This window comes from Aulonocara stuartgranti (assembly GCF_965226115.1).
Source record: "Aulonocara stuartgranti genome assembly, chromosome: 23".
NCBI lineage: Eukaryota > Metazoa > Chordata > Actinopteri > Cichliformes > Cichlidae > Aulonocara > Aulonocara stuartgranti.
The window spans coordinates 51,146,590-51,173,522 of record NC_138958.1 but is presented as its reverse complement, the minus strand read 5'-3'; the positions used below and the strand labels follow the sequence as shown (position 1 = coordinate 51,173,522).

General features: G+C 42.6%; 3 protein-coding genes across 3 annotated transcripts; 2 read left to right on the top strand and 1 right to left on the bottom strand.

The window, feature by feature from the left end:
* Nucleotides 1–3,268: 3,268 nt before the first annotated feature.
* On the bottom strand, nt 3,269–23,053 carry LOC309701284 (uncharacterized protein; the record flags this gene model as incomplete). The annotated part of the gene is made up of 2 exons (XM_082525377.1): nt 22,716–23,053; nt 3,269–5,411 (listed from the first exon to the last, which is right to left on the bottom strand). Exon 2 carries the CDS (start codon nt 4,238–4,240, stop codon nt 3,269–3,271), a length of 972 nt encoding a protein of 323 aa, XP_082381503.1. The 5' UTR covers nt 4,241–5,411; nt 22,716–23,053.
* LOC309700343 (uncharacterized protein) lies at nt 6,653–18,207 on the top strand. The gene is made up of 2 exons (XM_082523868.1): nt 6,653–7,232; nt 15,415–18,207. The coding sequence occupies exon 2, from the start codon at nt 15,707–15,709 to the stop codon at nt 17,267–17,269; it is 1,563 nt and encodes a 520-aa protein (XP_082379994.1). The 5' UTR covers nt 6,653–7,232; nt 15,415–15,706; the 3' UTR covers nt 17,270–18,207.
* Nucleotides 21,951–25,836, top strand: LOC309701283 (uncharacterized protein; the record flags this gene model as incomplete). Its single annotated transcript, XM_082525376.1, has 2 exons — nt 21,951–22,013; nt 24,937–25,836. 2 exons carry the CDS (start codon nt 21,951–21,953, stop codon nt 25,834–25,836), a joined length of 963 nt encoding a protein of 320 aa, XP_082381502.1.
* Between the last annotated feature and the right edge of the window lie 1,097 nt (nt 25,837–26,933).

The window sequence follows — 26,933 nt, the reverse complement described above, 5'->3', positions numbered from 1 at the left end:
GGGGAAATTCAGAAAAAGAAATCCAGTGGGAAAGTCCAGAGCTGATTGGTAGATGGTGTATTTTCAGATATGACGATGATTTGTATCCAGACATCATTCTAAACATACAAACAACACAAGTCCAGGTCAAATGCATGCATCGTGTTGGGTCAAACCGATTGTTCTGGCCGCATCAGGATGATATCCTCTGGATCAATTGTGTTAATACAGTATGTCAAAATGAAAACATAACTGTAAATCCAGGCACGTGAGGTTGTGCTGAAAAGGATGATACCAAACAAGGCAAAGGAAATAGTTTTTAAATGTAAAATGTGGAGGGAAAATCAAAAGTAGTAAAAAATGGCCAATTACACCCTGGACCCCAGAGGGTTAAACTTTTTTTTTTAAAGTAACGCAATAGTTACTTTTCAAGTAATTAATTACTTTTAGAATATTGTAACTCAGTTACTAACTCAGTAATTTTTTTGAAGTAGTAACTAGTAACTATAATTGAATTACTTTTTCAAAGTAACTTGCCCAACACTGCTGATAACTCTAGTGATGTGATCTGATCTGATCACTGGCTTTTTCAAGAGCAGTCAGCAGTTTGAGTCAAAATAAAAATAAATTCCCATCTGTCTATCAATACAAAGAGTGCGTTTGTTATTTAGTGCAATATTCACTAGTACTTCAATTTCTTTTATCCCTTCCTCAAAATGAAACAATCTTTGAGCCATGAATACTGAACATTTAGGGAGTGAAGACTGACAACTCCCCCCTCTTTTGAAGGCAGGGGGACGTGCACGGTCCTTGCAGCGTGAACTTGCCTGACTGTCTGGCTCCACCACCAGCTGAGACACAGTCTAATTTTCTCTTTTACACAGCAAAATGGGGTTCTTTAAGTGTAAATCTGCCCGACTTGGAGGACTGGCATTTGCTGTCGTTGGTTCGTCTGCTGGTGAAGCTTCCATAGGGCCTCCTGAAACTAAATAACTGTTCATCCAAGTCCACACTGGTGTCCCTTTCTGAAGGCATGGAAAGCTGTTTGCCAAAAAATTTCTCTTTGCTAGGTTAGCTGTCAATAGTTGGACAGGCAGAGATGTGCTTTCATCGAGTGCCGAGTGGAAAATGAGCTCCTGTGCGAGCTCAGCCTTTTATATTCTCCCCTCAGCTGTGTAAATTCCCATTCGTCTTTTTTAACTTATGTTCGGTAAAAATGAATTAGGGTTTGAGGGTTAGGGGTTCGGGTTAGGTTAGGGGGTAATAGCCAGTAGTTGACCGAATAAAATTGGAATAAGTGGAAAAGTAAGCGTGATAGAGGAATGAAAGTGGTGTCTATGGGGGGATTTTGGGGTCCTCCGGACACCCTGGTGAAGACCCCATGTCGATAGCACCAACGGTTCTGGACTTTTTCAAATGGGTCCAAATCTGACCGAATAAAAAGTTCGAAATTGGAGATAGGAGTGTCGGATCAGGCTGATTCGACCACCACTGTACTCAGCAGGGCCTGCCGCGTCGTTAGACCCCTCACATGGCAGGTGTTGGTGACCTACTATGAGACCAAATAGTTTTGTTCGGTTTACTGATGGGTGCTGAGTGACCCATCGACGGATGCAGAATCCAGCCCCCAGTCCGAGGGTGTGATCCTGGCCGTTCTGGGACTTTCCTTCGTGGAGATAAAGTCAGAGGATGGTTGTTCAGTTTGTCACGTTGTGTCCGGAAGTCTAAGTCTGTGTTCCGAGTGTTCGTAGGTAGGTTATGGGGGCAAAAATATAGATAAAGCCTTGTACACAAAACTACTTTCCCCAGATAATCCAAAACAATAAGAGTAATGCCTTTTAACACATTTTTGTTGGCAGTGTAAGAACAGCTTGGTCTTTGGTTTTTCTGTCTGTTTGGTTTTTAAATGCACAACAAGTGTCACTTTGTCTTTCTCTCTCTCTCTCTGAGTGCGCCTAACTTTTTTTGTTATGCGCACCATTAAGAAAATTTGGGCGCACCCAAAGCAGCGTTTAAAGATTTATGGCTGCCTGTCAGAGCACTGGCTATGAATTTCAGATGAATCAGGCCTTAACTTAAAAAAGTTATCAATTGTTCTTTTCCTCTTTTCTCATTACCCACAGTCAGTTATATCCACTTCTGTCGGGCCTAGGCTAGTCACTGATTTCTATAATCCACTCGATTCCGATTCACAAGGTCCAGATTCGATTTGGTGCAATTTTTCCTCAGACAGTCAGAATCTTATCATTCTGATCATATATCAGTACTGACACTAAACTTCATCAGAGATGTGAACATCACAGCACATGCCGACAGAGAGAGAAACAGCTGATCAGCGACCAGCTGAACATCCAGGCCGTGAGGGACAGGAAGTATACTGCTCTGTCCTTCACACTTCTCTGTTACAGCTTTGAGGTTCAGCTGGTCGCTGATCAGCTGTTGGACTCTTTGGTTGTATCCCAGAGGGGCACGTAAGCCCTCATGCCAGGTCAAGGCAGAGTCCATGTGAGGGGTGTTTTTTTTTTTTTCTTCTTAAAATACCTGTATTTACAGTGGAACCTGTGAACAACATAACTGAGATCACACTTCTTCAAGATCAACTACAACAGAAATCAAATTCACACTTGTCTTAAAGTGGATACAAAAGAAACAAAAATGTCCTACTCTGTTAGTTCTAAGCATAAAGTCAAAAAAAAAGAAAAAAGGACATGATTAGAAAAGGAAATCAACTTGTATGCCTATGCATCCCTGAGAAGGTCTCTTCGCTTTCTCCCAAAGCCCTTGTACGACCTTGCAGGTAGTCTTGCTGCTTTGCATTGTCCAACATACTCCTTGTATGCCACGCCAGTGGAGATTGTTGGATCAAGGTTGATAAATCCCTTTTCCTGCTGTGTCCAGTGTCTGCTGGTTTGAGCGGGCATGTACACAGCTCTCATCTGCAATAGGACAGGTTCCTCATCCTCTTCTAGTACAGGCGCATCCTCTTCCTCCATCACCAGGGGGAGATCTGGAGGCAACTTTTTCTCCGTATGGGGTTTTGGGTTCCCCATTCGATAAAGGATATCGTAGTGGAGCTTATAGAGAGTGAAGCCGAAAACTTTTTCACAGACTGATGTTAAAAGTATCTTGTACTTTTGGAGCTCTGCCTGTGTCATCTTCAGCTCCAGGAGTTGGCCCTTCAGTTTCTCATAGGACACAAAATCCTTATTCATGATAAGTCCCACTGAGCTGACCAGCACCAAGACCTTGTTCCGCGTGTGCTTTTCAATCTTCCCCGGAATCCTCTTCATCACTTGGGGCAGCCATTGCATTCCATGCTCTCTGTACCTTTCAAGGGTCCTGGCGTAGCACAGTCCATGGCCACATCCCCTACTATGGCCATGGCTTGGGACTCGATGGAAGGCTCCCTGCCGTCATTATGCATCTCTACATAATCCATCAAGTTCCAAGAAGCCCTCCTTGTTCCCTTTATATCACGGTACTTAATGTCCGGGAACCACCTGATCTTCAGCTCAAGGAATCCCGCTCTCAGGCATTCTTGTACATTCTTGCCTTGCCCTTCAACAAGCTTCCTCGCCCGGGCAAAGGTGAATGGGGTCGGGAAGGAGTCTCTGGTGGCCAGGTTCTCCGTCAGTGCAGCCAGATTAATGTGTCCCTTGAGATTCTCTGGGCATTTTTCCCCTTGCAACTCTGAGATGAAGATGGCGTCATTCCTCCTGAAGAGGTCTTTCAGCAGCAGCTTTACAAGTTCAGGTCCCAGCACGGAAGACTTGCACTTGAGAGTCAATGTGAGAGCAAATAGCCTCTCGATTCTTTTCATCTGGAGTGTGTCCCTTATCCAGTGTGCCAGAGGTGGTGGGCAGTCCTCAATAGCTGCACCAGTTGCTGCACCCAGGCCCATGAAGCCCCTCATGTTGGTTGCACTGAACTCATGCAGCGAGCTAGTCCCCAGTGCTGCCGAGTACTGTCTGTCCATTTTGTACAAGGGGTGCCCGTATAATGCCTCCTCCAGCGCAAGCTCCAGCTTGAATGCCTTCCACACTGGGAGAAAGCCGCCTTTGCCTATGTGCTTCTCCCCGAGTTGCCGGAGCTGGTCAGCCATATACTTTAGACAGCGAGACAGTATCTCATTCACGCTTGGCTGTTCCCGTTTAAAGGGGACAACAAGGGGGAAGTCCATCAGGCACTTATGCAATTTCCTCAAGTTGAAGAATGAGCATGCAAAAACGTCTGTAAAGTCTGCCAGTTCCTTCCCTTCCATCCCCTTCACGATCTCTATTCTCTGGTTATAATTACCTTCCTGGCCAAGTCCATCATGTGGATGTAGTAGTCCTCAGCTCTGGTGGTCACCGCCTGTGACGTAATTTGGGTGGCCGAGGCCACCAGTGACGATCAAGCCGCTAATGGGGTGCCGGAATGTGGACATATAATGAGTGTGTGGGCTGTCCACATAAACTTGCCAGAAGGTGACATTAGGCCGAGTGACAATCTCTGCCAAAGCTGGCAAGATGTCCGGTGGGTGCTGGTCGAGTTCTGTCTGCACGTTAACACACTCATGCATGGACATGCACGTGAAGAGCCTAGCTCTGGGTCCAAACATCCTTTCCAGTCCTGCTCTTGACCAGAAAAGTGTGGTGTGAGGGTCCAGTAGTATTAAGTTGCAGGCCACGTACAGAGAACACCGCACAACATCATCAGGGTTAGCCATTTCCCTCAAATGAAAGGGGTTCCTTGTCTTTTGTCAAAATTTGTAGACAAAGAACCGGACTTCCAATGTTGGATGCTCCGGCAACATCCTCTTCGCTTCATCAAGTTTGGAGAGCATGAACGTTCGATCCTGCTCAATACGTTCATGCTCCCTTTGTTTTGAATGATGGTCTTCTGCAGCGTGGGTCTGGTCAGGTCTTCCAGTGGAAGGTCTTTGAGCAACTCAACAAATTTTGTTAAGATGCCATTAACAAGGTCCACCGTGTGCCTTGGTAAATAGTCAGGCATTTTACAGACTCTGTCCACCACCACAAGGGACTTGGGAATTACTATAGCTTCTAACTTGAATCCCCCGTCCAGGTAGGCAAAATCAAAGCCTCTTACCTTTCGCAGCACTTTTAAGCCCTCCACAGACACCTTACTAAGGTCAAAGTGTTTCTTTATGGTGTGCCAGGAGTTTTTCAACTGGTGCATTTTGAAGGGTGCCATGTTCAACCTAGAAAAGGGTATATGCAGGCCTTTCAAGTTTTTTTTAGTTCAACCACCACTCCGTCATAATCAAATTTACTCTGAACAAGTCTCGTGGGATCCTCAACTGTCGTTGCCTGCAATGGAATGAAAATGTTGGGGTCCAGGAGGAAATCCTCAACGCTTTTAGATCTGGCGAAAGCATCCGCCAAACCCTTCATATTTTCAACACCAACGTCCTCCATGGCTGTTGTGTTCTGGAAAGAACAGAAAGTATAATCAGGTAAGTTAAAAAAGAAAAAAAAGAAAAAAAAGTGAAACAATGTAATTAAAAAAACTGTTAAACCAGGAAAGGCAAAAACAGTGTAATCATGTAAGTAAAACACATTAAAATCAAGTAAGTAAAGAACAGGAAATAGCAATTTGCAACAGTTAAGAATATGCAAAAATATTACCTGTACTGTAAATACAGTCTTTAAAGAGAGCAGATAAAAAGGTTGTGTGTCTTAGTTAACCAAGACGCTGTGGTCAAAAATCCAGAGACACTGCTACTCTGAGTTTCACGGCCAGAATGACTGAGCTGAGCACTGATCCCCTTATATAGGGTCTGTTTGGTAAGTGTAAGAAATCACTTTTGAAAAACTTCCCGGTCAAAAGTTGCCGCCATAGAAAATGAATTGGTATCCGACTGAATGGGTCGTTCAGTGAATGGGCTACTGAACGACACCCACTGAACGACACTCACTAAATAAGCCACTGAACGACCCATTGAATGAACCAGTGAACAATACAGGGAGTGCAGAATTATTAGGCAAATGAGTATTTTGTCCACACCATCCTCTTCATGCATGTTGTCTTACTCCAAGCTGTATAGGCTCGAAAGCCTACTACCAATTAAGCATATTAGGTGATGTGCATCTCTGTAATGAGAAGGGGTGTGGTCTAATGACATCAACACCCTATATCAGGTGTGCATAATTATTAGGCAACATCCTTTCCTTTGGCAAAATGGGTCAAAAGAAGGACTTGACAGGCTCAGAAAAGTCAAAAATAGTGAGATATCTTGCAGAGGGATGCAGCAGTCTCAAAATTGCAATGCTTCTGAAGCGTGATCATCGAACAATCAAGCGTTTCATTCAAAATAGTCAACAGGGTCGCAAGAAGCGTGTGGAAAAACCAAGGAGCAAAATAACTGCCCATGAACTGAGAAAAGTCAAGCGTGCAGCTGCCAAGATGCCACTTGCCACCAGTTTGGCCATATTTCAGAGCTGCAACATCACTGGAGTGCCCAAAAGCACAAGGTGTGCAATACTCAAGGAGACATGGCCAAGGTAAGAAAGGCTGAAAGACGACCACCACTGAACAAGACACACAAGCTGAAACGTCAAGACTGGGCCAAGAAATATCTCAAGACTGGTTTTTCTAAGGTTTTATGGACTGATGAAATGAGAGTGAGTCTTGATGGGTGTTACAGGAAAAATGATTCTATGTTTCTTTACCTTCTTTTAAATGTACAAAGATGCCTTTTGTCTGCCCTTTGCCTATGGTTAGATTAGTTTAGAATGATCTTTTTAGACTTTCTCAGCAAAGACATACTGTTTTGGGACATATTGTTTTAGATTGTTTTATCTCTCACAGCCTTCTCCCAGCTCTCTGCTGACGAGACTAGCGCCACATATGGAGTTGTTTATTTTATTTGTTTTGTATTTTCTTATCCTGTTCTCACTGTCTTTCCTATAAAAATTACCAAGCCACTGTGCATGGTGTGAGTTGTTCTTAGCAGCTCACCCGTGTACACGTTTGATAAAGAAAGTAACTTTGTCTCATTGTGTCTTTATTTCTCCTGGGTCTTTTACAGAGTTTTCCCCCAACATTTCTTGGTCCTTCGACAGCCGGATCACCTCCATCGTGTCCCATCTCAGTGACCAGTCCACGTTGTTCGCCTGTCGACAGCCCACACACCAGGTGTGTGGAAAAAGACCAAGAGCGTTAAATTCGGGTCTTGGCCAACGTCTTAGAAAGCGACCCACGGTGGTGGGGCCCGATCGAGGTGGACCAGACCCGGCGACACTGACCAGGTAGATACAGACACACTGACACAATCTTGCGTAAAAGCGCATTTTGAATTCAGGGAATTTAAAATAGCGGAAGTAGCTCGTCGACTGGTAGCTTTGGAAGCTCGTCGACTGGTAGCGTAGCTCGTCGACTGGTAGCTCTGGGAGCTCGTCGACTGGTAGCTTTGGAGCTCTGGGTAGCTCCCCCAGCTGGGTCTAGACTGGGTCTAGGGAGTAAGTAGCTCTGGGAGCTCCCCTTATCATAAGGGTTCCGGTCGCGCGCGTCGAAGCTGTGAATGTGAATGTGTGTGTGTATTGTTTTAATTAATGGAGCAAGCTGAATTTTCACGGTCCAATAAGAGACTGAGCTGCTCCTACTGTGTTTTTCTTTTACTGCTATTCACTGACGTGCTGGTGAGTTGAGAGAACGGTCGAGTTCCGTCTCATAAAGTTCACACCGCTTTTGGAAATAGTCTGAAAGTAGAAGGGCGTGTGAGCAACCACTCTCGTCTCTAATACCAGCGAAGGTGATAGCAGCTGTATTGTGTATATATTACTTAAACAAAAATAAGTAAATACATAAATAAGATGGGTAATCAAGCAAGTGAAATTAAAACTCACTCCTGCTGACGAGCAGTGGTGAGAAAAGAAAAGTCCAGACGCCGGACAAAAACAGTGTCTGTAAACTGAGAGATTTAAGAAAACAAAATATAAAACAGTCAGAAGAACAGAACTCAACTGCCAGTTTAGTAAAACCAGAAGACGAGACACTGTGCAGTTCCCACAACCCTTTTAGAAAGCCATCACTCATTCCTGCAGCCGCATCTGCAGCAACACCCATATCAGGAAGAACTTAATAATCCCTTATTAAGTGAAAACTAGAGATCAACGTAGTTTGAAGTAGTTTAAAAGGGTTGAAAACAGACCCCACTGAGTAGATATAAATATAAAAAGTACGAAATAAAGATGAACAAAGGGAAAGTTACAGTAGAAATTATCTTTAGAATATTTGAAATTAATAATAGCAAGGATAACAACCTGTAAAGTGATATTAACAATGAAACACAGTTGGCATGATGACCATGCCCAGCATGTATAAAATGAATATAGAGCAAATAATTCACACGAAAATATTTTAATAACATAAATAAAGTATATTAAGGCTGTGTCACTGTTCAGCCAAGGACAGTGTGTGAAAAGGTAACTGTCTCCACCCTGGGAAAAGGATGATTCTGCAGGTCATCTGAAGCCCTTGATGGATACAAAATAAAATATAAATAATATATTATAATAGAACTGCCTGGTCCGCCATGCAACAGAGAGAACAAATGTGACCGCAGATTGGATGAATTCTAAATTATCTGTTTGCTGAATAAGATGATCCTAACTATCAAATTGGCTCAGGAGTAGTATAGTGGTACACACTGATAAAATATTATAATATGCTATTGCTGTTATATAAGACAAAGAGGATAATATTAACAATGACATAATATTAATATGAAGAGGCACCTTAATCGGTTATGATGTGAGGTGAATAATTGTTAAGCAGTAGTCTGCATCAAGCTTAAGGTTTGCTGAAACTCAGTGTAATGGCATGTGAGATGAAGACAATACGGAGAATAACTAAACTAATGAAGTGCATAGAGGCACTTGACCAGCTTGAAACCTATCATCCTAGAATGACACATTGCTGAGATATAGAGCACACCTATAATAACAACCAATAAGCAAAACCCTGTAGACAACAGCTACAACTACAGGATTGAGAAGCTGAATTAAATATGTAGACACTGCTAAGCTGATGAGCATGTTCCACATTTTCTTTTCTTTTTATTTATTTGTTTCTTTTAGAGCAGAAGCTGCTGTAACACACCCAAAGAAAGACTCTAGGTCTGACCAACCGTCTCAGTCGTGGGCAAAAAGATGTCAGTCAATAAAATTCTAAAAGATAATTTATTGACAAAAAATATATCAAGAGATAAAAGATAAAACAGTCCAGTGTCCCACTTAAGAATTGTATAAAAACACACAGTCCCAAGGCCAGAGCCAGCTATGCCACACAGCCAAGTTGCACTCCACATGTTGCCTTTAACAGGGTTAGAAGTCGTCCTTGGAGACCCACCACCCTGCAAGCATATAGTCAGTGGTCACTCAAGCCTCTGCAACCCAGCTGCCTTTAGGCTGTGGCATATAATAGGCCCTGGACTGCACAGAGAGACAAAACGACACACTTAATATAAAATTCATAGGGCAAAACCCGTCCATCCCAAACATATCTGATTTCATCACATTACATACCTGCACAGAGAGACAAAACAACACAGCAGTGTTTGTAGTGTGGGCTATAAGAGGACCGGTGTATCAGTGCAATCAAGTACACCTGCCTCTAATTAGTCCAACCCCATTCCAGCCATTGGCTCACCAAAAATGTGACAACCACAAAACCACTCCCAACCCAGTGCAACTTCACACAATAATATGGAGCTGAATTAACACAGGCACATTAGTCTACCATGTTACAAGCTGCATGCTATTACAAGCCAACATATGCAGACTTCTGCCTTGTTCGGGTGGCAGCATTTTTCTTTTTTCTTTTGTGTCCTGACACGTTTATGTTTTTTGTTTTTGTTTGATTATTTTGTTGGTTTTGGAAACGAATTTAAACGAACTTGTGACAATACTTGAGAATCACAGTGACACATAGTGATAGGCATATGATTGAAAAATGCCTAGGTTTAGAGCTGTGAGCTATGCAAAGTTAAATATATATATATATATATATATATATATATATATATATATATATATATATATATATATATATATATATATATATATATATATATATATATATATATATATATAAATAAATGGGAAACAACCCTAACTTGAAAGTTTGAAATGTGTGAGATCCATGAATTGTTTGAAAAACTAGAAATTATTTAAAACTGCCTTAAGTGAAAATGTAGAGTTGCATCTATTCTCCCAAACCAAGACAAACAAAAAAGAAGAAGCTTTCTGTAACTTCAAAATAAGGTTGACTGTTGACAATAGACTAAAACACTAATCCACAGGTGGCTATCAGGAACAGAGAGGCGAGCAAAGTCACAGACACTAAGGCTGCAGACAGCCACGCAGAAACAGCAGATAACATAGAGACAACGCCTGCTAGAACCGTGGAGAGGAAGGTCACTTCCCACAAGATTGTAGGAGTAGAGGACAAATTAGTTGCAAAGTCAGCTTCAGGCCACACAACTGTACAACAATTAACTGCCCTTTTAGAACTAGTACACACAGCAAGTGGCCGCAGGTGCTTTATTAAATGCATATATGACCCGTCATGCCATTCTTTTCTGGTATTACACCTGAGTGCCAGAAACCGACCGAGTATCACAACATTCTGAGATTTAAACAAACTCCAGGCCCAGATCCACTTTGGCAAACTGATACATACCCATGCACCAAAATCAAAATGTCGATTTAATTCACTAAGAAGTGACACACAATGCTCCAGCTGCTGCAATGAAGAATGCTTTACTGACAAAGGCTCAATGCTGCACACAACAAATTCAAATATAGAATCTGTTACAATAACAAGCCCAGAGGGCATTTGTGTGGTCTGGGGAGCAGAGTCCGGAGCGGTTTGGTTATGAAAACGATGCCTGTGCGAGATATCTGGGGCTTAAGGCCTCGACTCAATTGTTTACTGTACACCAAAAAGAAAAGAAAACAGCCTGAGCAGTGATGCAGAGTGAAAACGATGAATTAACAGTGTGAGTTTTATTTCAGAGCGCCACATCATTGTGATGGAGATTTAATAAAAGGAGGAACACACGGACAAAGAAGAAGAGAAAGGGGGGGCAGCCCTTGAACACGATTGCCTGAGGTATTAAAGTTCTGTACTAAATTCTGGTTTCCAGTGTGAGAAAAGTCACGCAGTGCCAGTAGTAGAGCTAGGTTGAGTGATGATTCTAAATTACTGTAAGTAAATCATCGTACACCCGTTCAAGTTTTATGATAACGGGGATCTAGACTTTGTTGAACCCTAGGCAATTTGAACAGGTAAAATTTGAGTGACCAAGTAGCAGTTGAATAAAAGTCATTGAATAAGTGTTGAAATAAACAGGCAGAATTAAGAGAATTAAAACATTTCAAGAGTTCAAATTATTTAATATGGAAACGGTTCTATTTTGTTTCACGAACGCAAAACATATAGGTTTATGAATATGAAAAGGTTGAGGTGGTGTTGATTTGACTCTGTGTAGGTTTAGGTTGGTATTTTTATTGATGGGAGGAATATTCAGTGACAAGTCCTAAGACCCGGGCGTCTGCATTTTGTTTTTGTTATTTTTCATTTTATTTTGTTTTATATTTTGAACAGTGCACTGATTTTTGTTTGTGAATCTTTTCTTTAAGCAGATCTGCACATCGGAAATTACAAGCATTACACGTCGGCGAGAAAATTGTTGTAAGTGAGTTTCTCCGCATTGAAATAGGTTCTGGAGGAAACACTTGTGGGGACAATTAGAAACGAGAGTCCCTGTCTAAAAAAGGATTCAGCGAGGGAATCCAAATTCAAGTTCTTGTTTTCTTTTTGAGATGACGTCATTTTGCTGAGTGTGGAAACTAAATGCGACGACAGGTTTCACTATCAGCAAAGAAAGAAAGAAATGAATGAATGGATGAATGGATGAAAGACTGGAAATAAAAAACGGACTGACTGGTAAAGGATGACAAGACTAGACCATGACTCAAGGTTAACCACCTCCACCTAGATAGGATAAAAGGGTGGATGAATTTATGTGTGTTTCTTTTTACAGGAGTAGAAGGATGACAAAATATTCGAGGAAGAGTGAACCTTTAAATGCCATTTTTGTGTCTTGTGTTGTTTACAGAGGTAACTGCGCAGCGTTACCATTTACATTTTCTTCCCTACAGGGTTACAGTTTTTAATGTTTTTCTATTACAGGATTTCTGGGCGGATGTGTGAAGAAACGGTGTTTATGGGTTAGGAGTTGGTGATGCTATTACACGGTATTCTGGTGAGAGTGTTGGGTGAGACACACCCTGTCTTGAAAACTGATTCTTTTACAGGAAATGTTTTTATAGCACCTATGGAATGAGGATGGCTGACTACGGTCAATGTGCTGCTAATGTTTGCTTTGCTTTGGTGAGAGGGGTGCAGTAGAAAACAGACAAGTGACATGAAAACAAGTAATAATAACAAATAACAAATTTGGGGACAGTTTAACCTAGAGCCCACTAACTGGCCACTAGGGGCTCTCTCTCTCTCTCTTGGAGTAACATTGCCCAAAGGGTGAATAAAACAAATTGTGGCAATAATAGTGATTTAATGATCAGAGAAATCCTGAACATGATACTTGTCTGTTGTGCTGAATCCTTTATTACTCTTATGATTTGCAGGTGGTTGTAAATAAGCTGTTTACTTTAACAGGTTTGCTTTTTAGCTGAATTGCAAAATACAACTAGAACGATTAATTGAGACTAATCGCAACTAACCTGAAACTGAGGAGGTTCTATATAAGGAAGAATTAAAACAGGTATAAAATGCATCTGATCTTTAATTGCAGGTGGGACCATGAAGATTTTTTGGTACAGATTGCAGGTTGTTGCTCATTATTGAAGTGTGCTCATAAAGGCAAAAGCTATATAGGGGGTCTATGATTTGGTCTGTGTTTTAACCTTTAACCTTTAAATTAAAGGTTTCTAGACAATTTAGGGGACCTGTGAGAAGCATAATTAGATGATCAGAAACTGAGTACTACACTTAAGTTGGAATTAAGAATGCCCAATTTGTTTGAGGTCTGTTGTTCACTTTTATACACACATTGCAAATGTGCTTATAAGGAGCTGGCACTTAGTCTGTGAAGGTCAAAAGCTTCATCCGACAACGGATCGGATTGATATATTGGAGCTATTGACTTCACGTGCAGAGGGTTAAGTGCATGCACGCTTACACACATAAGCATGGCATAGGATTGGAATAAACAGAGTTAACAACATTAGGTTAGGAGAGCCAGCGCAGGAGAGGTGTTGGCTTTCTGTCTCTTGCAGGGAAGGGAACAGACACCAGACGGGGACACGGAGATATGGGGACCCTCCACAGCAACGGGGGTCAAGTGTCATGGCCTTGGGGCTCCTTGAGAAGATGGATCCCATAACCACAACGATAACCCGGAAGGGGTTGGCGAAAACTAGGAACACCAGAGACCAACGAGGTTCGAGAGGCTTTTGGCAAAAAGGGGGACACGGCGGTGACAACGGACAACAAACACACAGATCTTTGTTTGAAAAGTGGGGCAGAATAATCCCCAGATCTGTGTAGCGACTGAAGGGTGGTCTAACCCCGGAAGTCGAAGAAAGAAGAATCCGAGGGCGTTTCTTCACTCCAAGAGGAGGTGGTAAAGGGCCCTGAAGCGTGGCAGGCTGAAACTCGAGTCTGAAGCTAAAAGAACAGCTGGGTAGTGGGAAAATTGGAAATTGGAAAACAACGGAGGTGTTAGGGTTGATAAGTGTCATAACGTGTTTGTTTGGTTTGAAAATAAATCCTGGTGTGAGTTGGGCTGGCAAGCCAGCCCAAAGAGGAGGAATGTGACCAGGAGATATTTTATTTTGTATTCTCATAATCAGTTATCATTGATTAATCATTTACCATTGTTAAATCGGTTGACAGAATAATCTTTTAATTACATCTGTGTTACTTTGAGTAAATATTAATGCACACTGATTGTTCAGTGAGGTTCTGTATCATTCTTGTTATCTACTTAAGTTGTTGCACTTTAGTGCAGTCACACCATACAGACCCACTAGTCCTGTTGGGCCCAGGCCTGCGTGTAGTTCTGCACGTATGCCGGCCTGTAATCACATGCACGCACTTATGTAACACACACGCACGTTCACCTACACACTTAGTAATAATAGGAGGGTCGTCTGAGGACAGTTTTCTGATAGATATACTTTCATAAAAGGCACGAATGTACTACACACTTGTTTTTCTCTAACAACTAGCAGTTGATGTCCATATTAGGTAAACTCTCTGAACAGGCCCAAACTGTTATCATTTCCAGTAAGGTCTGACTGTGTGACGTCATCATGGGTTATATAAGGAGGGGGAGCTGTCCACTCTTTGGAGATCTGTGGCTGTACGCTTGTCTTCCCATGCTTCTGTCTTAGAAGTGTGTAATAAAATCACTATGTTTGTCACCTACACGGACTCGGCTGTTTTTCCTTCTTACCCAAACTGAACCAGACGTAACACAGCACAGGCCGAAATTGTGTAGGTTACGCAGTAACCACAGATAGTAAAATAATAGAAGCAAAACCACTTTCTTCTTCATGTCCTGCACAGAGCGCTGAGCTGATAGCTGTGATACGTGAAAGCTAAATACACAAAGACAAACTAATAAACATACATACAGACAGCCAGTATGTTTTCTCTGCTGTGCATCATTTTGCAAAAAATTTGGCATAACAGAGGAATGATTACACCAACTGGAAAACCAGCATGCCAACCTCTTACAACGCCTACTGACTCTTTCAGTACTACAGGCAACAATTTTGCTGACAGAGCAGCAAAATAGGCGGCACGACAGGCAAACATCACATTGATGGCAGTAAACACACATCAGATTCCACTGGATGTGTTGAAAAATGAACAAAAAGCAGCAAGCACAGCAGAGCAGGCAAAATGGCTAAAACACGGTGCAGTTCTGACAAACGACTTAATGATGTGTTATGGCAAGCCAGTGTTGCCAAAATTCCTCCACAAAATGGCAGCATTAGTGACTCATGGCTGTACGCATTTGTCAACGGGGGGACTGACCAGTATTGTCAACTCTCATTTCTACACTGTAAATTCTACAATACTCTCATTTCTACACTGTAAATTCTACACTGTAAATTTTGAAACCTCAGCAAAACAATTTGTCAGAACATGCATGACGTGTCAAAAATGTAATGCTCAGGGAAACCTGAGACCACACAATCCATATGGACTTTATTGAGCTAAATGAATGCCAAGGGTAAAAATACACCCTAGTGGTTATAGATGTATTCTCAAAGTGGCCAGAAATCTACCCAGTGAAAAAGGCAGATACAATTTCAGTAGCAAAATGTATGTCTAAGTTGTAGGAAAATAAAGAGATGATTGTAAATGACGAAGAATGTAATGATGTCTATCAAGTGTCTTGCAGACTAAAGCCCGGTGACTGGGTTCTGATCAAGGTGCTCCAAAGGAAAAACTGGAGCACACCCAGGTGGGAGGGGCCATACCAAGTCCTCCTCACTACACCGACCGCTTGCAAAATTGCGGGACGACCATCCTGGATCCATCAGAGTCACTGCAGGCGAGTCAGTGAAGCCATCTAAACACAGCTGACGGCAGGCTTGCCCGCTTGTTGTGATCTCGCCCGGTGGAGGGGTCAGCTTTCCTGGCCGGGGGGTCTACTCGCGACAGGAGGGTGTGTCCCGTCGTCATGAGGTGGTGGCTCTTATCAACTGCAGCGGCCCTGACCATGGCCGGGCTCCTCACCTTTGCTTCCATGAGGGACAACAAGTCACGCTATATGGAGAAAAGGCAGACACTGTATGACAAAGGAAAGTACACCAAGTTTCCCCATGGCTACGCCACTAACTTCTGGTGGCAGTTTATGAACACTACAGCTCACTTGAATAACAAAACTGACTGCTATGCATGTACCCATATGCCCCTATCCTCGCAGACGTCTGGCCTGTGGCCGTACAGCATACCTGAAGATCGCAGTTGGTGCCTGTTGGGCCTGGCAACACATCCAGGCTACGGTACTCTTTGGTCCAAAGCCAACTACAGCATCCCAGCGAAAGCAACCTGGAGGTCATCATCACTCACAAATGTGAACTGTTCCGGACAGACCTACCTACTGACCTGGCCCCAAGTCTCAGACCCGCTGCCTGATGTAATTCTACTGAACAAACTGAATGCATCACAACTGCCAGTATGTGTGATGAACAATGGCTCGCGGGCAGTGGGGGAGCTGCCTACTCACCTATGTAAGCACATATACACTTTCTGCCCACCAAGGAACGAGAGGAAGTGTATGGCCTGTTCAATCAACGCCACCTGTGCCAGTAACGCGACGCTGATGGGCCTAAACTGTCGCTCCGACTACAGCTACCGAATGCCACTACAAACAAAGACTCAGTACCAGACAGGATGTGCACGGACGGCACCCAGCAGCAGAGGAACCAGAGTTTTGGCTGACTGGTACTTCCTATGTGGCAACAAGGCTTATCTGTCACTCCCTGAAGGTTGGGGAGGTCTGTGCGCCCTGGTGGAATTATCAGATCACGTTTTCTTCATGCAACGTGTTGCACATCACCCAAGCCGCCGACAGAGACGTGAAGTGGACTTCACCTCACCCAATTCTTTCGGCATTACTGTGGACACTGGAGTGCCGGGAGAGTTTCGCATCTGGGGAGGTGGAGTGAAATTCTTACAGAGCTTGATCCCCGGCATTGGAGTTGCCGAGGTGCGGGATCATGTGGAAATCAACCGATATGCTCTGCTACGACACATCAACTTGACTAAGACCCTGGGAACCGCCTTAGCAGGAGAACAGCAGGCCATCAGAACGATGGTGCTGCAGAACAGACTGACACTAGACCTGCTAACAGCATCACAAGGAGGAGTTTGCAAGCTGATCGGGGAAACATGTTGCACTTTTATCCCTGATGGATACGAAACTGGAGGAGACATTTATGAAGCTTTGCAGAATTTGACCGCTCTGCAAAAATATGTCACTGACCACACACCTGGAGCAGCTACAGCACAAGGCTGGCTTGACTGGCTGTTCAGCGGTTCATGGCTGGCTGCTGTAGCAAAGCCATTTTTTCTTCTAGGTCTCATCATGATAGCACTGCTCATATTAGTGTTGTGTGTGTTGCCATGCCTAAGAGTAATGATTTCACAGATGATAACAACTACAATGACTGCTTATGTTGCCGTGCCTGAAGAAGAACAACATCCCGTTGCAATTCTGTTAGAGGAGAACTTGTACTAGCTGCTAATAAATGACGTGGTGATTAAAAATGACTTGTCAAGTGATCATGCACTGATTAAAACATTAGTAGGTTATGCAAGTTTTCATGCTTTTATTTTTTTGAAGTCTTGACTTTTAAACATAAAGTTTCCATTTTAAATATGAAGTTTTCATTATTTTACACATAAAGTTTTCAATTTAAGGTTTGCATCATTTTAAGTATAAGGTTTCATCCTTGTATTTTTTGAAGTTTTCATTTTACATATTAGGTTTTCATCATTTTTAAAATATAAAGTTTTCATTTTACTTTTCATCCTTTTATTTTTGTAAGTTTTTGTTTTAAAATATAAGGTTTTTATCCTTTATTTTTTGTAGTTTTATTATTTTTTCTTGTTTATTCCACTTGTTATTTCATTTACTCTGATTTTCATTTACTATGTTTTTCTTTTTATTATTTTCTTTTGTTTTATTCTTTAGACCAAATGACTGCCATTTCTGCTATGCTGACATTTTGAAGATTTTGGAAATTAAAAATTGCCTAAGATACTTAATAAATAATTTTCATAGACAATTGTTGTATACATTTAAAATAAGTTAAACAGGAGGGAATGTTACAGGAAAAATGATTCTATGTTTCTTTACCTTCTTTTAAATGTACAAAGATGCCTTTTGTCTGCCCTTTGCCTATGGTTAGATTAGTTTAGAATGATCTTTTTAGACTTTCTCAGCAAAGACATACTGTTTTGGGACATATTGTTTTAGATTGTTTTATCTCTCACAGCCTTCTCCCAGCTCTCTGCTGACGAGACTAGCGCCACATATGGAGTTGTTTATTTTATTTGTTTTGTATTTTCTTATCCTGTTCTCACTGTCTTTCCTATAAAAATTACCAAGCCACTGTGCATGGTGTGAGTTGTTCTTAGCAGCTCACCCGTGTACACGTTTGATAAAGAAAGTAACTTTGTCTCATTGTGTCTTTATTTCTCCTGGGTCTTTTACAGAGTTTTCCCCCAACAATGGGCCAGATGGATGGGCCCGTGGCTGGATTGGTAAAGGGCAGAGAGCTCCAGTCCCACTCAGACGCCAGCAAGGTGGAGGTGGAGTACTGGTTTGGGCTGGTATCATCAAAGATGAGCTTGTGGGGCCTTTTCGGGTTGAGGATGGAGTCAAGCTCAACTCCCAGTCCTACTGCCAGTTTCTGGAAGACACCTTCTTCAAGCAGTGGTACAGGAAGAAGTCTGCATCCTTCAAGAAAAACATGATTGTCATGCAGGACAATGCTCCATCACACGCGTCCAAGTACTCCACAGCGTGGCTGGCAAGAAAGGGTATAAAAGAAGGAAAACTAATGACATGGCCTCCTTGTTCACCTGATCTGAACCCCATTGAGAACCTGTGGTCCATCAAATGTGAGATTTACAAGGAGGGAAAACAGTACACCTCTCTGAACAGTGTCTGGGAGGCTGTGGTTGCTGCTGCACGCAATGTTGATGGTGAACAGATCAAAACACTGACAGAATCCATGGATGGCAGGCTTTTGAGTGTCCTTGCAAAGAAAGGTGGCTATATTGGTCGCTGATTTGTTTTGTTTTTGAATGTCAGAAATGTATATTTGTGAATGTGGAGATGTTATATTGGTTTCACTGGTAAAAATAAATAATTGAAATGGGTATATATTTGTTTTTTGTTAAGTTGCCTAATAATTATGCACAGTAATAGTCCCCTGCACACACAGATATCCCCCTAAAATAGCTAAAACTAAAAACAAACTAAAAACTACTTCCAAAAACATTCAGCTTTGATATTAATGAGTTTTTTGGGCTCATTGAGAACATGATTGTTGTTCAATAATAACATTATTCCTCAAAAATACAACTTATTAACAATATTCAACATTCGGACACCACGGCGCCAGCTGCAGGCCCAAGGCTGGAGCCCACCAAAACAACTCCCTGATAACGACTGTGTGATGACTATTCTTCCCGTCCCATGAAGGCCACCTGGGTTGGCTGGCAGACTGTTTACTTAGCCTGATAGAGCGAAGGACACTGTCTCCGCTGAACTCTGGACACGCACACACATACACTTACACTGATAAGCACACACTCATCCCCCCTCCCTTCCAAACGCCTTCGATGCTTGTTTCCTGAAGGGGCAGCACGGCGGGTCTGTGTGCCGCGCTGGAATGGTAGCGCTGTGCAGGGTGGCTGCTGTGTTCGCTTCGGATTACTCCTCAACCCCCACCCACCCCTGTGGCTTGTCATGTCTTCACAATGTTGTGCTGTGGACATTTATGTGCTTTTTTGTGCAGAGGAGTTTTTTTTGTTTCCTGTTCTCATGCTGTCCTACCATGGAAGCACAGCATGAGTAGGGGTCTCTTTTTTTCCTCTTGTACTTTCCCCAGTGTAGTGTACATTTCAGTGTTTTTTTTTTCTGATTCTAACAATCTCTGACCTGTATCCCCATGTAATGTTTGTGCTATATGTGTAAGGTCGGGGGGGGGGTCCTATTTCACTGCAGGGCAACCTGCATGTGACGAATAAAGCTTTGATTGATTGATTGATTGATTGACTTGCCAAATAATTGTGCACTCCCTGTAATTGTTACAATAATTTTACTTTTTTTTTTAAATTTTAACAGGTTCAAGTTAGTGGTGAGCAGCTATAATGCGGAATACTACAACTAGGGTTGCCAACCGTCCCTTAAAAAACGGAATCGTCCCGTATTTAGAAACAAAAGTACACGTCCCGTATTGAGCTAATAAGGGACGCACTTTGTCCCGTAATACAGTGAGAATCAAAAGTAGTCTATAAATGTTTATGGAATTAACGCTTTGTTTGAAAACATAATTCCCAGCCCCTCTCCTGCTTTGTGACCAATGAGCTGACAGCACACTTATGACAATTCGAGTATGACAATTCAGATTACCGCTCATCTCATTGGTCGAGGAAAGGTCGCTTACAGAGAAAATACCGGAAGACAACAGGTGACCACAACAAGAAGCATGGCCAACAGGGAAACAAACGCCGACACTGCGGTGCAAGTCTCGGACGACAGTACACCTAAAGCTGGGCAGACACTGTGCGATTTTTTCAGTCACGTTATTCAGCTCCTGCTCAAACTGCACGATTGACTCGCAGGGGTTAGAAGTTCGTAGGTCACGACGCAGGTCTCACACTATACGGCCCGATGCTCTGATGCGACCTGAGTGCTCACACTGTGCCTCCATAAAATGAAGGTTATAACAGAAAATCTGTCGCTCTCTCTCTCTGTCTTTCACTCACACAGACACACCACCACCATCAACTTTGCCAAACTGCTAATGAAAAACATTGATCAGGCAGCTGTGAATGAGCAGCAGTGTAAATCCAACTATTTTCATGGTTGTTGTGGTCGTGATAATTTTGTGATGCCACATCGAAAAGACTCGGATGAGCTTTCCAAAGTTCTACAAGTTGTTCCTCCATCGCTTGTGTCCAGATCACACGCTGCACAGCCGTGCTTCTCCGTCTTTTTCACCGACGTTTATGTGTTTGCGCGTGAGCAGTGTGAGCGGCTGCGGTGACACCCTCACGAGCGATTGATGATCGGGAGCTGGTCGTGAGGTGTTAATCGCTTCTCGTTACCCCACGTATACTACACGATGCACGATGAAGGCCAAAATCGGGCCGATCACCAAATCGGTCGCACGAATCAAAAATCGGCTCAAATTGGGCCAAAATGTTTGTTCCCCTCAGAGAAAGAAAAAAAAAAAAAAAAAAAAAGGCTGCAAAAGTACAGGGAGGAATGGGAAAAGGAAAACACCTGGCTGGAAAAGTGCACGATAACACCTATAAAGCGCACTGCACTGTGTGCCGGCGCACTTTTTCCATAGGCATGCTTCTAGTGGTGGGCACATGAAGAACATGAGGGGCGTGAAAGCTCGGGGAACCCTTAACCAATTTCTTGTCCACCAGGCCACGGCAGAAGCCGTTTTTAAACCCTCTGGTTAAGGTTAATATGGGCATGTGCAGTGAATATCATATGGGCTCAAAATGTGGTCATAAATATTTTGTACTTGTAAAAAAGATTTGTGTGTGGACTTAAAAAAAAAAAAAAAAAAAAAAAACAACCCTGCAAGTTACAAGTACGGATTTTGACCCTATTTTTCTTCCCTTCATCTGATTGGTCAATGTCATGTCAATCACAAATGTAACAATCCAATCAGAGAACAGATGGGTTTGGCTGTCGAGGGGCGCTTTTTTTGAACTTTTCATATTCTGTTGCACTGTTTTTACTTGAAGCTCTGCATTCCCAGTGATTGCATTTCCTTTTGTAAGCGTCTGTGGAACAAAAGTCTCTGCATCCGCATTAAGAATTTCAAGGCTGTTTCCCTTTGTTTTAAAATATGATTCCATTCCATTAGATTTCCGTGGAGCGACGCTCCGCATAGTGGATCCAGTTCTCAGCACGTTCACCTTTGCAACAGTTGCAGCTATATCTGCTTCAAGCTGAAGTTGTTCTTTCTTTCTCCTCAATTGTTCCTCTTGTTCTTCAAGAGAGTGTTTTTCTTTCAGCATATGTTGACGTGCAAGCAAGGCGGCCATTTCAGCTTCTGCCCTGAGATGTGCAGATGAAGTAGATGATACTCTTGAGCTGCCTTGATTTGACACACTGTCGGATGGCAACACGTCACCATTAACATCATTCTGAGGATTAAGAGATGATTGAGGTTCTTTTCCAGTGTGCTCCCGAACCTCCATTTCTCCTCCCAGGGAAGTTTCCTGTAACTGTGCTTTGTCAGGTGATGGCCTCCCCGAACATTTATCAGTTTCAGAAAGCCATATGTTAACATCCTCCATAAACCCTTTATTGTATTTAGCGATGCTTGAGAACCATGTATTTTGTTTATCTTTCTCATCAAATGAGATTAGAGAAAGTAAAGATTCATGCAATGCACTGGCATCCTTAAACAGGTGTGTTAACTCAAACTGTGATTTGACTCGTGAATGATTTTTATCATCTTTCATTAGCTCTTTAAGAGACATAATAACACTTTTCATTTTGTTTACATGCCTTTTCCAATCTGTTTGGATGGTTTCAATTTTGTTTGCAAGAGCTTTCTCAGTGAGGGAAATTAATCTTTTATCCTTTTCAGTTTTTCCAACAACAGATGCAGCCTGCGATCCACTCATTTTAAGCATTCAACATAAGCAGCATGCCAAAATCCAAAACAAAGGCAACAGCGATTCCTTCAAACTCAGTTGAACGCCTGCAGAGCCACGAGCCACGAGCCACGAGCCACACACACACACACACACACACACACACACACACACACACACACACACACACACACACACACACACACACACCAAATCCAACAGCAAACGTAGCGGTGGGCGTGTCACAAAAACATCTTCGTATGGTCAGAATCCAAACTGCGTTCAAACAAACAACACGCAGCACAAAAACACAGTTTACATACCACCGTCGTCTTCTCCTTATCTGTCAGACTAGCCGATTTTATGGGTGTAGTGGCGGCGGTGTGTGGGCTCGCGTCGGCGTTTATTCAGCGCTGATTGCGGGAGGCTCCATTGCCGTCGCACTTTTTGCTGACAAATATTGGCGACTGTCAAGCCTTTGAGTCGCCGAGCAGCTGAATAGGGGAATAATGTTGACGCGCCCGCTGTTTAAAACGTAAGTCAAAGTTCCAGGTTAAAACTCCTTTATTTGTTATCAAATCCTTAAAATCCGTAGAAAAACAGTGATCAAAACATTCTAAGCTTGAGCGGTCAGCAAAAGTCGACTTCCCCCATCACCCACTCATTCACAAAAATTCCCTCAGGACGTGAACAGGTGATATAGCAATCACCGACACCACGTGACCCAAAGCTACGCCTATCCACAACACTAGCTAAAGGTCCAGCTGCTGTATGTCAAAGGGGTCAAAGGGAGAGAAAAGAAAAAGAGCTAACTTCACCCAGAAAGATGTAAGAAAAGACAGGACAGGAGAGAAAGAAGAGAGGTTATATCTGTGGACTGTAGGAGATGCTATTTAAATAGGAAATGAGCCGTACACACACAGTCAGTTCACAAGGTTTAATGCTAATGCGCCAGTGCTTACACGTTATTTTAATTATTCTAATTATTAATTCATTTACATTTAAAATGATGATGCTTAGAGTCATTCACTGAACTCAGTCATTATACCAACTTTAAACAGTTTACAGTATACCTTTAGTGTAGGGAATGGAACTCAGCCAAGATAGCTGTGAAACATCAGGTTACATCTTGTTGAGTTTAATCCACAAAGAGTAACAGCATTTAACATTTGTATTCTCATGTACTGATATTACACTGAACAAAAATATAAACGCAACACCTTTGTTACTGCTCCCATTCCCCATGGCATGGACGTAGAGACCTAAAATTCATTCCAGATACACAATATAACCATCCCTCCCAAACAGTGGTCACAAATCAGTCCAAATGTGTGGTAGTGGGCACATCTGCTATATTGAGATAATCCATCCCACCTCACAGGTGTGCCACATCAGGATGCTGATCTGACATCATGAGTAGTGCACAGGTGTACCTCAGACTGCCCACAACAAAAGGCCACCCTGGAATGTGCAGTTTTTTGCGCTATTGGGGGTCTGGGGACCCAGAACCGGTCAGTATCTGGTGTGACCACCATTTGCCTCATGCAGTGCAACACATCGTCGCATGGAGTCTATCAGATTGTCAATTGTGGCCTGTGGAATGTTGGTCCACTCCACTTCAATGGCTGTGCGAGGTTGTTGGATATTCGTGGGAACTGGTACACGCTGTCGTATACGCCGGTCAAGCACATCCCGAACATGCTCAATGGGTGACATGTCCGGTGAGTATGCTGGCCATGCAAGAACTGGGACATTCTCAGCTGCCATCTGCCCTGAACAATGTGAACCATGATTCATCCGTGAAGCGCACACCTCTCCAACGTGCCAGACGCCATCGAATGTGAGCATTTGCCCACACAAGTCTGTTACGGCGACGAGCTGGAGTCAGGTCAAGACCCCGATGAGGACGACGGGCATGCAGTTGAGCGTCCCTGAGACGGTTTCTGACAGTTTGTGCAGAAATTGTTTGGTTGTGCAAACCAATTGTTCCAGCAGCTGTCTGGGTGGCTGGTCTCAGACGATCTTGGAGGTGAACCTGCTGGATGTGGAGGTCCTGGGCTGGTGTGGTTACACGAGGTCTGCGGTTGTGAGGCCGGTTGGATGTGCTGCCATAGTCTCTGAAACGCCTGTGGAGACGGCTTATGGTTGAGAAATGAACATTCAATGCACGGGCGACAGATCTGGTTGACATTCCTGCTGTCAGCATACCAATTGCACGCTCCCTCATTGCTTGTGGCATCTGTGGCATTTTGCTGTGAGACAAAACTGCACATTCCAGGGTGGCCTTTTGTTGTGGGCAGTCTGAGGTACACCTGTGCACTACTCATGATGTCAGATCAGCATCCTGATGTGGCACACCTGTGAGGTGGGATGGATTATCTCAATATAGCAGATGTGCCCACTACCACACATTTGGACTGATTTGTGACCACTGTTTGGGAGGGATGGTTATATTGTGTATCTGGAATGAATTTTAGGTCTCTACGTCCATCCCATGGGGAATGGGAGCAGTAACAAAGGTGTTGCGTTTATATTTTTGTTGAGTGTATATGCCAGTGCATCTCCTATGCTTCTCCAGGACCCCATATCTTCTTGGTGGTCATCAGACTGGGCAGATTCACTGAAGAGGAAAAACAGACGGTGCAAAGGATTCAAAAAATCTTTGGCCACGCAGCAGACAAATACAGCATGGTTCTCTTTACCCATGGGGACCAACTTGAAGGCACCACTATTGAAGAGTTCTTAGAAGGAAGCTCAGACCTTCAGGAACTCGTGGCCAGATGTAACGGTCAGTACCACGTCTTCAACAATAAATTGAAGGAGCACTCTCAGGTTACTGAGCTGATCCAGAAGATCAGAGAGATAGTCCAGAAGAACAGAGGAAGCCACTACACCAACGAGATGTTCCAAAAGGCTAAGAGGGCGATTGAAGAGGACAAACAACGCATCCTGAAAGAGAAAGAAGAAGAAATACAGAAAGAAAAAGTGAAAATGGAGAGAGAAATACGGGAAAGATATGAGAAAGAGATGCAGAAATACAAAAGACAACTCCAGGCTGAGAGAGAGAGGGAGAGGAAGGAGAGACAGGAGGAGAGGAAGAGGGAGAGAGAGGAGATGAATGAGGAGAGAAAGAGAGAGATGGATGAGAGAGAATGGGAGATGAAGAAGTTAAAGATGAAGTGTGAGAGAGAACTGGAGGAAGAAAGACGCAAGATTCAGGCCGGATATGAAAATGAAGCCAGAGATGAAGCTGAGGAGTTTAATCCATTATTTTTTCTGATAGTACCTGCTGAAACCGTACTTAATGTTGGCCATGCAGTGGTTGGAGGAGTTAAAAAATTAGGAACTGGTTTGGGGAAAATGTTAAACTTTCCCCAAACCAGTTCCAAACCACTGATTCATGCATTAATTGACTGTAAGCTTAGTCTTGATCTCTTCATATAGTAAAGTGTGACTGCCCCTCTGTATCATACTTTTTTTTTGAGTTTCCCTGCATATCAAGACTTCCTAGCATGATGTCACAGATAGCAACAAGTTCAAAAGTCATAATATTTTGGGGATTATATGTGAGGTTCCTGTAAAATATGTCAAACTTCTTTCTGAAGTTTTGAAGCTTTTTCTTTTCATTTACAGCTCGCTGTTTTCACACAGCGGATCCTGTGGACATATTGAATTTCCTTCTTATGTTATCTCAGTGATTTATTAGTTGAAGTAGAGTCTTACTGTGGGCTTTTGGGACATTCAGTATTCAGTCATGGCAATATTATAGTTAGAGATATCTGTATATGTTTAACATTTTTACAAACACATTTATATTTTATGTGAAATAATTGGTGTATGTGTGGATGTGAGAGCATATTATTATTTTTGGTGACCGACTTTCAGCATGAGCAGGATGTACCCTCTCACTCTGTAACAGTGGTTAAACACATAGGCTCCAATAGATAGGCAGTTAAGAAACTGATCGTGGGAGCTCTTTGTAACTTATCTTGTTGGCAGTGATGGGTTTTTTTTGTTTGTTTGTGAGATTTACTTTTCTTCACTTTCTTGGTGAACGAATCCATCTTTGCTCCAACTTTTAACTTCCCCTTGACTGAGTTGTTTGCGTTGCCTTTTTCCTTCACATGTGTGACTCGCAGCCTGACAATAAACTTAGATTTGTGGACTTTGTGCCATGACCTCTAGAACTGGTCCTTCTTTTTTAACCTAGTTGTCGCCTTTAAAATAAGTTTGTGAGTCACTGTCATAATTCAACTGAGTGTTGTTCTTGCTTTCTCAGTGTTGCTGGTTAACCTTATAATTAAAAAAAATATATAATTCTGGAAAATACAAAAAAATAAATAAATAAAAAGAATTTATGTAAATGGAGTAATAAAGAAAATTATGGCTAAAAACTTTTTTCTGATTAACTTAGAAAAAAGAGGGTAAAAAGGAAACAGCAGCAACAATAAGTTTTGCCAACAGCTCACAGGCACACACAGATCAGCATGATCATTGTTGCTAATCATGTGACTAAGAAGTCAACACGTCTCCAATGAGGA

Coding starts and splice junctions, on each gene's coding strand:
- LOC309700343 (XM_082523868.1), top strand. CDS start 15,707: ATGAGGTGGTGGCTCTTATCAACTGCAGCGGCCCTGACCATGGCCGGG.